The sequence below is a fragment of the Priapulus caudatus genome, unplaced genomic scaffold, assembly GCF_000485595.1.
Source record: "Priapulus caudatus unplaced genomic scaffold, Priapulus_caudatus-5.0.1 Scaffold540, whole genome shotgun sequence".
Taxonomy (NCBI): domain Eukaryota; kingdom Metazoa; phylum Priapulida; class Priapulimorpha; order Priapulimorphida; family Priapulidae; genus Priapulus; species Priapulus caudatus.
Window position 1 is genome coordinate 172,538 of NW_014577601.1, and position 10,157 is coordinate 182,694.

Below are 10,157 nucleotides of genomic sequence, written 5' to 3' on the forward strand. Positions count from 1 at the left end.
GTGTCGTGCGATCGTGTCGTGCAACGTGTGTGCGTGAGCGCGTGTGTGCAACGTGTGTGCGTGAGCGCGTGTGTGCGATGTGTGTGCGTGAGCGCGTGTGTGCGTGAGTGCGTGTGTGCGATGTGTGCGTGAGCGCGTGTGTGCGTGAGTGCGTGTGTGCGACGTGTGTGCGTGCGTATACGCGTGTCGGTGATACATGTTCTTGTGTTGCACGTGGGCGTTGTAAACACGCGCGCGCGCGCTTGTGTGTGAGTGTGTGTGAGTGTGTGCGTGCGTGCGCGTGCGTGCGCCCGTTCATGCGTTCCTTCGTGCGTGTGTGCGCGCGTGTGCCCGTGTGTGTGCGTGTGCATTGCATTTGTCCGTGTGAGAGTGCATGTGGCAATTCGTGTATGTATATTTGTACATTATAAAATTATCTCCGGTGACCATATATATAATATACATCCATGGGTGGTTTTATTCTACGGTTTCATATATGACCGGACGAGTAGATGAGTGCACATATAAATAATAACGATAGGTAACGGTTTATAAGCAACCGGTTTTTGGCGAGCGGGAACATTAACACAACTGACCGGTTGCGGAAACGATTAGACTGGCATGCAGTCTTCGCGTACTAAGATTAATTCTCATGTAATAGCACAATGTAGAGTGTCGGGGAACCCGTCTATAGCGCTGGTATCAACATGGCAACCTCAATCATCGAAGACCTGTTCCACTAATGGTCTACAGCTGGACCACTAATACAGTGTTATAGTCACACTCACAGTCACGCTGGCTGTTTTAATAATAAAATGATTGTAAATAAACAAACCTCTCAATACAACAATACACAATATATACACAATATAAACAATACACAATACCCTCAGAAAGCATCTCGGAGCATTCGTGAGATCAACAATTTTCCCGCGAAACCACTATCGACATCATGCTTTTAAGGGCTAGTTGAAAACCAGAAGGGCTAGTACAAACCTTACCTTACTAGCCCTTTGGGCTAACTTGCATATTGTCCTTATTTCTACCCCTGAAATTTATCCCATCATCAATATTCAACAATGGTGCTAGTATAAGCTAGTAACAATGGAGTAGACAGAACCTTCAGAGAAACCACTGTGGTCCAGTTGTTATAGTGCATCTACTCTTCACTGTGAGTAAAAGTTCCAATCAGTTTAGAGAAATTTTTCAACGTGTAGAAACCTGGCCCTCAACATAGTGAACTTGGAATCCCTCGTAGCACAGATGACACTATTTACCTGGATCATTGGATGCCACTTAATTGTCCCCGTAAAGACAAGTGGCTATATATAGGGGTTAGGAAGCTATAATTAAAGCTTATATAAAACCCTTGTTACGCAGAAACATATCGAGATGGCGTTTCTAAAAGGCTTACTGCTTCAGTGGACCCTACGCCCTTATCAGTCTACGACTCGGTCTAGATCCGGATCTTGGTCACAATTTTTTAACACTCCTCTCTGTCTCTCTTTCTCTCTCTCTCTTCATCGTGTCATTTTAGCTCGGCTCATGTAATTCTTTGCTCCCGCTACAGAAAGGTTCACTACTGTAGCACGTGGGGTGGGAGTGAAGGGTTGTATGGGTAGAGGTATAGTGTACAAGTTCAATTTGTACAAACAGAGATTGAGCCAGATTAGACGTCCGCAAATACTTCTTTAGTCACCGAGTAGATCGGCCTATGGAATAGTCTCAAGCTTTTCTGGAGTGGGGTGGGTGGGGCTGAACTGGACACCCTCCCAAAAATCAATGTAAAGTAAAATTATGTGCGCTTCACGAGCGTGAAGCGCAAAGTCCCTTACGACCAGGGTCCAGGGCCCTGGAAGCTCAGAGGTTCTAGATGCTCTCTGGTGCAATCTGAGCCTTATTTTGGAGCCGGTATACCGGAACGTACCCTGGTAACTATCTAGCTTATATGGTTAGGGTAATTAGTGTTAGGGTTAGGGTTAGAGTTAGGGTTATGGTTGAGATTAGGGAGTAGGCATAGGCAACTCCCTAGACTCGTTAGTGGGGTAGGCGAGGTACGGTCCAGCATATTAGATAGTAGTATTTAGTATGAACTATGAACATGAAGCTGATATATTTAAAAGTCTAAAATGATGAACTATAAAATAAGGAGTTTTCAGCCATGAAAAGTGGCCCCCCCCCCACTTTTTTGACTGGGGGGCTAAAGCCCCCCCCCCCACCGATTCCTACGCCCTTGGAGTCTGACCACAGCTGACCTAGCCCTAGGGCTCGTGTGTCGTGTGTAGGCCTAATGCCAACACACATGCACATCACTACACTATTGCTATTAATATAGTATTATCAGGAGTAAGATAATATAGATCTATATTATCTTACTCCTGGTATTATTATACTTATATTCACTAAAATTTAAAAACTAGTGACGCGTCGGTGCATGAGTGAACCAGGCCTAAAATAAGGATATGAGCGATTTATTAACGATCACGCACACGCACCAGCAAATACGTGAACGTAGTACGTACGTGGGTGCGCGTGTGTCTGCTCAGTCTCATGCACGTACCATATCAAACACACAACTTCACAAGTGAAGTGTCACCTACCCACCTGTTTTGCTTCAGACCATTCTTTCATTTGGTTCGTTGCCCTGTCCCTTCCAGCCATCTTGATCTAGTTTGAGTTCTTGCGAGCAACTTCCAAACACGACAATCCGTCGAGAGAGAAAGCGAGCGAGAGAGTGCGTCGACAACAATCTAGCTCGTCGACAGAGGAGAAACGCGACATCAAAATGTTTACCTTTGACCCCATGCCGCCGCGTGACACCTAGACTGGTACTTGCTCCCAGTACTCTTACTCGAGTTGCTCGAGTAATTGAGGTGGGAGCGAGCAAAGGGAGCGAGTACCAGTCTACCTGACACCTACCACGACGACGTCACAGTTTAACCACGCCCTTGGGTCACGCCTCCATTTAAACAAGTGCACATGTCTTGGTGCATGTGTATGTTTTTTGACATGTTTTGAACGATGTGAAATTCTGCGATTCTGAAATGCTGAAATTTTTGCTGATCGTTAACAAACAAGGACATTTACGACTATCTAAATTCTGGTGTCACGACAAGACAGTGAATAAAACGGTGTTAGCGTCAGACGTAATTAGGAACTGTCTTTGTAGGGATGAAAAGCAGGTATGTTACGTATGTACAGCTGAGCAGATGTAAACCCTTTCGGATTTCCTGCATCGGGAGCGAAGCCGAAGGGCCTAAAAACACTGCCACTGGTGGAGCTAGTACATTATATACAATGTAACCCCAATACAAAATAGGGTAACCATGCACCCAACCCAAACACGTACGGTCCATCCACACAGGTTATTAATGAATCACATTGTATACCATACGTACTCTACACTGAAGTTTAGTGTACTATATTACGGGATGGGGTACCATACATACAACACGCTCACAATAAACTGAATCACCATGGTACAACTACGTATAGCTCTAGTACTATAGCGCTCGATCCTGCGGTGGAGCGGAGGCCTATAGCCTATAGTACTAGAGCTAAACTGCGTAATGCTAAATCTAATGTGTAATGGTGGCTGGTCGCTCTCCGGTGGCTGTGCTTCATCGACCTAGCTGCAGGCTCCAAACTTCAGCATTGATGACAATTTTTTGCCCTTTTAGTTTTAATTACTTTGTGTCGTGACTTAATTGCATGTCTGACTGCTTTCATCTTATAGCATGAAGATTAAATTCATTTCTTGCTTACAGAAAGAGGTGGTGGTTAAAGAATCACCCCACCACTATGGAACTGATTTCTAAAGCAGGCATTGACTGAAGTAAATCGGGATATATATAATAAAGTGTCTTGCATAGTTATGCACCAGTCAATTGAAATCCCGGCCCCTCCGACACCCGCGACAGGGCGGGGAATTAATGCTGCCACAGCCGGCATTTAACACGCATTTAATGACATAGCAGCCCAGGGTGGTCGGGAAATTAACAAGACGTTTTACCAGCGGGGCCATTTAGCCATGATTTAACAATAAACAGCTCACACCGGAAGTGTGGAACTCGGCGTTACAAAGTCTGCAGTAGTTTACCAATTGATACGTTTATTTGAAAAAGGTGTCACATGACAGAAATTCACATAAATAAATACTTGGACTAACACTTTACAAACCAGAATTTAGTTTTGTTTGGAATCGGAGAAATGATCCCCGGTTATAGGGGCTTTTAACAGACTACCTGCCCCTATGGGCGAGGAAATTGCTGTTTTTAACACTAATGAAGTGTTAAATTCCCTGCCTTTTCCGGGGGTTGGGGACCGGGGTTTCAATTGACTGGTGTCATGGTATTCATTATATGGTTAAAACAGTTAGTGATGGAGGTAAGACTCAAATTCTAAATGCTACTGCCTGAGGTTTTGACGAGACTGGGCTAACATTGATAAAATAATATAACCCAACAGAGTAGCCCAACCTACTGTGTGTTAGGTTAAATTATCTAGGGCTAAATAAGTGCATCATGCTAGGGCACCACTTCACTGACTACCCACCACTTTCTTAAAATTGATGTAATCTGTAGATTGATTTTAGTTTTTCTCTGAGAAATAATACTAAAAACCTGAAGGATTATAGGAAACGGTTCTGAATGACTTCAAACTATATGTCAGATAACTGTAGGATAGATTTGGAATGTCTGAATTTCACACACATCTTCTTGTAGCATAGCTTATAAAACTGAATTGAGTGAATTTGCACATGCATGCGTCTATACCTACTAGCGCCACCTATTTAACACAGCTTAATTTGTCCTAATTCTATTTACATTCATTTCATTGCCTAAGGCAATGATGGCTCTACTAGCTAAAGCTATCCAATAGTCACTATAAAGCTCAGCAGTGTCAGCCCTGGCATATAGAAGATCAGACTGATTAGTCACTTTATACAATTTTACATAAGCAATAATAATGTTCATCTCTTGCTTTCAGTGCTCCTTTCTGGATTACAAGGACTTCAAGATCATCTACAGACGATATGCTACTCTATATTTCCTAATAGGTGCCGACAAAGACGAGGTAATTAGGCAGTCATGCAAATTAACACATGCACCTTTTAGCCCTGTTCCAGAGGGTTATTGCCAAAACCTGTGCCAAACATACGATGCGTGCAGTGTCAATATTCCTGTAATTATCATATATCAAAGGATTTCTGTCAAAACATGTAGTGGGTATACAGGCACGGTTCTTTCTGTGGCCATAATTCTCGTCTTGTGTCAGAAAGTTGCTCTCAGGGCATGTAGCAGGCATGCGGTACACCGTTGATGTTTTTGTAACTGAATACACTCGAGTAGTTACCACTGGGCAGCCTGCTCCCCTGATTTTCTGCTAAATTTAAATGGCCTGAATGTTCAGCTGCAGTAGTAGTAGTACTCAATCCAGATGCCACTCTCTGTGTCACATATGCAGTGGTGGAAAAGGGCGAGGCAAGGTCGGTTCTTAGTTTTAACATAGTCTTTATATATGCATATAACTTTTTATGGATATCATCTATATTGGGTGCCGTGGTGGCAGATGGTACATGGTGTGTCATGTTTCAGTTGTGAGTTCTAAGTTTGTGAGCTCTAATTTGTATGCATTGGTGGATATTTTTAGAATGAGCTAGCAGTTTATGAATTCATACATAACTTTGTGGAGGTCCTGAACAAGTATTTCAAAAAAGTGGTGAGTATTATCTTTTTTACTTGACTACTTGACTGCAGAGTGAGTAATAAACGAGTGTCTTTATTTTCATATGCACCCCTACTATGTATTTTTAGCTACTGTAAGTTGCCTACATAATTATTTTAGCCAAGAAATGTAGAAACGTAGTTATGATAATATAACAAGCTATTAGCTGTCAACCAGTTTTAGTATAATAGAGACAAAATGAGCAAAGCATGAGCTAAACTCAGGCAGACACTTTCTATGATACAAATAATTGAATAGAATAATTTGTAAAAATGCTCACCTAATGCCATAATACACTTACGAAATATGTGTTTCTATTTCTTACAGTGTGAGCTGGATGTATCCTTTTTCGTGCAATTTTACATAAACTTGCAACCTTGCCATGAAAATAGCAAGGCAGCTTCATGAAGTTCATTATGTCCTACATTCAGATGTAGTATAGACGTTAGTAAGGGCTTGTTCTATCTATGATGTGGTAATAGTGGTCTAGCAGGTGTCACAATAAAATCTCTGATTGGGTTGTCTAATAAAATCCCACCCTGTAATCTGATAGTACTAATATATAGTCGACAAAGAACTCCATGATCCATCGTCAGTAAAGTAATCCTCGTCACTGGCAATCATCGCCAGTCAGCTTCCTTGTGGAGGCAGCACCATCTGTTGATACTTGTAGATGTAAGGTAATAGCTTGCTAGGCTAGCACGCGATGAATTCCCATAACCCAAAGCAGAAACTGGTAGCCTGGGCAACAGAGATAGTGCTGTTTCCGGACTAGAGCCAAGATTGACTCCAAACTATAGTAGTATTATAGCTACTATAGTACGAAACTATCCTGTACTATAGCGTGATCTACATATACTCTCTTACAGCCCCAAGAGCCAACGCTCGCTATAATTCTCTCCTGCGTGACTGACCACTTGCGAAGAGACAAGAGATTTCAGTTTTAAAATATTTTTCCGATTTTTTTTTCTGTAATTTTTAATTTTTTGTTTCGTTTAATTTTTCGTTCTTATTCGATTCCTTCTCACGATTTCTCTTCAATATTTAAACTCTTCAATCTTTCACCTCTGCGACATTCTGCACCGTTCCTTGACTCCGAGCGTGCGCAGGTCATGTACGGCCTGGAGCGCGTGCACCTCATCCTTGACGAGATGGTGTCCGACGGAGAAGCGATCGAGATGAATCAGAGCTTCGCTCTCGCTCCCGTCCAAGTCCTCGACGCGTTCGGACACCGCCGCTGACCGCGCTGGAGAAACGAAGCCTCGAAAAATCCCGTGAAGGTCGACCCGTGGCGTCAGCGAGTCGTCGGAGGTTCGGCAGCGTGCGGGGAGGGGTCGAGTCGCAATCGGGGGGTCTGTGCGAGGTGCCGTCTCAGATACGTAGGCAAGCGGCGACGATGCCCTCTGGCGGTCGGACGGCGCGGCGGGAGCGGAGCACGAGTCCGAAGACGAGGTACACGCGAACGAACATGGCGACGACGACGACGACGACGACGGAGACGCGACACCGCGCCGTTGCGACACGGGACAGGGACGGCGGCCGACGCCCGGCCTCCCCCGCGGACGGAGCACGGAACGCGAGGCACGCGAGGAAAGCGGACGCCGCGAGCAGCGGCAAGCGCTGGGGGGCGTCGGGGTCGGACGGGGCGACGCTGTGCGCGCTCGTGATCTTCCGCGTCGTCTCGGCGTTCGTCGTGCGCACGTCGTTCGTGCCGGACGAGTACTGGCAGTCGCTCGAGGTCGCCCACCGCGTCGCGTTCGGCTACGGGCACCTGACGTGGGAGTGGCGCGAGGCGATCCGCGGCGCCCTCTACCCAGGCGCGATCGCCGCCGTCTACCGGCTGCTCTCACTCGTCGGCGCCGACAGCCGCGCGGCGCTCGTGCTGCTGCCGCGCGTCCTGCAGGGGGCGCTGAGCGCGTACGGCGACTACCACGTGCTGGTGCTCGCACGGCGGCTGTTCGGCGACGGCGCGGGACGCTGGGCGCTCGCCGCGCACTGCGCGTCCTGGTTCGGCTTCTACGCGGCGCCGCGCACGCTCACGAACACGGCCGAGGCGGCGCTGACCGCCGTCGCCCTTGCACGCTTTCCGTGGCCCGCCGCGTGCCTCCACCGCGACGGCCGCCGCGAGGGGGCGCCGCCGCCGCCGCCGCACGAGTTTGCGTACCTGCGCGCGGCGGCGCTGGCGTGCCTCGTGCGGCCGACGGCGGCAGTGACGTGGGCGCCGCTGTGCGCGTGGCACGCGTGGTCGTCGCGCGGGCGCGTTCGCGCGATGCTGCGCGGGTTCGCGCCCGTCGCCGCGGCGGCGCTGGTCGTCGCGGCAACGACCGACCGCCTCGTCTACGGCCGCTGGACGTCGTCGCATTACAACTTCCTGCACTTCAACGTGCTGAGGGACCTCGGCGCGACGTACGGCACGCACCCGTGGCATTGGTACGTGACGCAGGGGCTCCCCGCGGTCGCGCCCGCGCACATCGTGCCCGCGTGCGTCGGCGCGGCGCGCTCCCACAACGCGCTGCCCGCGCTGCTGCTCGCCTGGCACGTCGCAGCGCTCAGCATCCCCGCGCACAAGGAGTTCCGCTTCCTGCTGCCCGTGCTGCCGCTCGTCTCCGTCTACGTCGGCCACCTGCTGGACTCGCTCGCGACGCCGGCGACCCCTGGCGGCGGCCGCCGGAAGCTCGCCGTCTCGCTGCTGCTCGGCTGGCTGATCGTTGCCGACGCGCCGCTCGCGCTCTACACGTCCGTCGTGCACCAGCAGGGGGCGCTGGCCATCATGGAGCACGTCGCGAGCGTCGCCGGCGGCCGGCAGGGGGCGCCGCCGGCGAGCGTGCTCTTCCTCATGCCGTGTCACTCGACGCCGTTCTACAGCCACGTGCACGCGAACGCGACGATGCGCTTCCTGACGTGCGAGCCGAACCTAGAGGGCGCCGCCGACTACGAGGACGAGGCGGACCGCTTCTACCGCGCGCCGCTGCTGTGGCTCGGTCGTCACGCGAGCCCGCCGCGGCCGCTGCCGACGCACGTCGTCATGTTCGACGCACTCGCGCCGAGGGTCGAGGTGTGGCTGGGCAAGTACGGGTTCGCGGAGTGCGCGCGCGTTTTTCACACGCACTTCCCCGACGGACGGGTCGGCTCGCAGATTCACATGTACTGTAGGAGGTAGAGCGATGGCTAGTGTTAGGTCGATAGAGTACGAGGAATGAGCGCGTTTTTCACACGCACTTCCCCGGTTGTCGGATTCACATGTACTGTAGGAGGGGCGCGCGTGATCCGTAGTGTGAGGAGAAATAGAGAGTTGCGGATAGAGGAAGCGTGTCGATGAAAAAGTATAGATTCGGGATATTAGCCAGGATGAAAGGAAGTGCGTCAATGAATAAGTACGGAGAGCGAGGATGAGCGTACTGTGCAGAATGAGTGGGGAGCGATCCCTAGTGTGAAGAGAAACGGTGATAGAGCAAGTGTGTCGCTGAATAAGTACGAGGAATGAGCGCATGTTTCACACACATTTCACTGATGGCCGGGTCGGCTCGCAGATTCACATTTACTTGCAGGAGGTATGAAGGTACGTGTGGTTATTTGTGCGAGGAGAAACAGTGAGTCGAGAATAGAGCAAGCGTGTTGATGAATAGTATGGGGAGTGAGTACGTGTTTCACACACATTTCACCGAAGGTTAATTGATTGAGGTTCCCATACACTGTAGGAGATAGAAGAGAATTCGAACGTGCGCTCGTTGGTGTGCGGAAGTGGAGTAAGTTTGAGATAATGGTGTGGGTCCCACAAGTGCAACTTACAGGATAGTTAGCTAGCGAATTCACACGATCCCGTAGGATGGATGAATGTGCCGCATATCATCCAAGCGGTAGCTGCTGCTAAGCCTCCCAGTCGTAGAGCTAGGAGAGCAATCAGGAAATCCGTTGTCATCAAGAGTTTTTAGGAGTTATCCCAAAGAATACGATGCAATCGACCAGGTGGTAATGAGGAATACCCACCCGCCTGAGCAGCCTGTCAGAAGCATCCCAACAGGTGGCGCCATCATTTGAGCACAAATTAAAGGTGTACACGAGAAGTAGAGAATCCAAGTGTGTGAATATTCACATCTTCATCGTAGCAATAACTGTAAATCTAAGGGGTATTAATACTGTTAAGGGCCTATGACAGTGGGACCCAGTGCGCATTTTAGGATTGCAGTCGTAAATGTTTTTCTATTACTATATGCGTAGTTCTCTGTTAGATGAAAATAGAATGATCTCGGGGTGATGAACAAGAATTTGTATTAAATTTGTAGCAGTGTTTCTTGCCTTATATTTGCAAACAATTTTTTGTACTGCATCTGTACAAGTAATGTGTATGCGTGGTTGTTTTGTTTCAATATAGTGTCACGTTTGGTGTCAACTCTTGTGTTAGTCATGGATGACAGTGTTTAGACTGCATTTCCTGATGAAAATCAAAGAAT

At 48.7% G+C, this 10,157-nt stretch overlaps 3 protein-coding genes across 3 annotated transcripts in view; 2 read left to right on the forward strand and 1 right to left on the reverse strand.

Annotated features, from left to right (window-relative positions):
* LOC106811442 (catalase-like) overlaps positions 1-2,759 on the reverse strand; it is a 23,335-nt gene extending 20,576 nt beyond the window's left edge. The window contains exon 1 of the mRNA XM_014815057.1: positions 2,584-2,759. Coding sequence (XP_014670543.1) covers positions 2,584-2,640 — 57 coding nt within the window. The 5' untranslated portion in view covers positions 2,641-2,759. The remainder of the gene's footprint in view (positions 1-2,583) is intronic.
* Positions 2,760-2,960: 201 nt separating this feature from the next.
* LOC106811441 (AP-4 complex subunit sigma-1-like) lies at positions 2,961-7,221 on the forward strand. The gene is made up of 5 exons (XM_014815055.1): positions 2,961-3,161; positions 4,969-5,055; positions 5,632-5,700; positions 6,034-6,045; positions 6,816-7,221. The coding sequence occupies exons 1-5, from the start codon at positions 3,024-3,026 to the stop codon at positions 6,945-6,947; spliced, it is 438 nt and encodes a 145-aa protein (XP_014670541.1). The 5' UTR covers positions 2,961-3,023; the 3' UTR covers positions 6,948-7,221.
* LOC106811440 (GPI mannosyltransferase 3-like) lies at positions 7,103-10,113 on the forward strand. Its single transcript, XM_014815054.1, has one exon. The coding sequence runs from the start codon at positions 7,103-7,105 to the stop codon at positions 8,864-8,866; it is 1,764 nt and encodes a 587-aa protein (XP_014670540.1). The 3' UTR covers positions 8,867-10,113.
* The last annotated feature ends 44 nt before the right edge of the window (positions 10,114-10,157 follow it).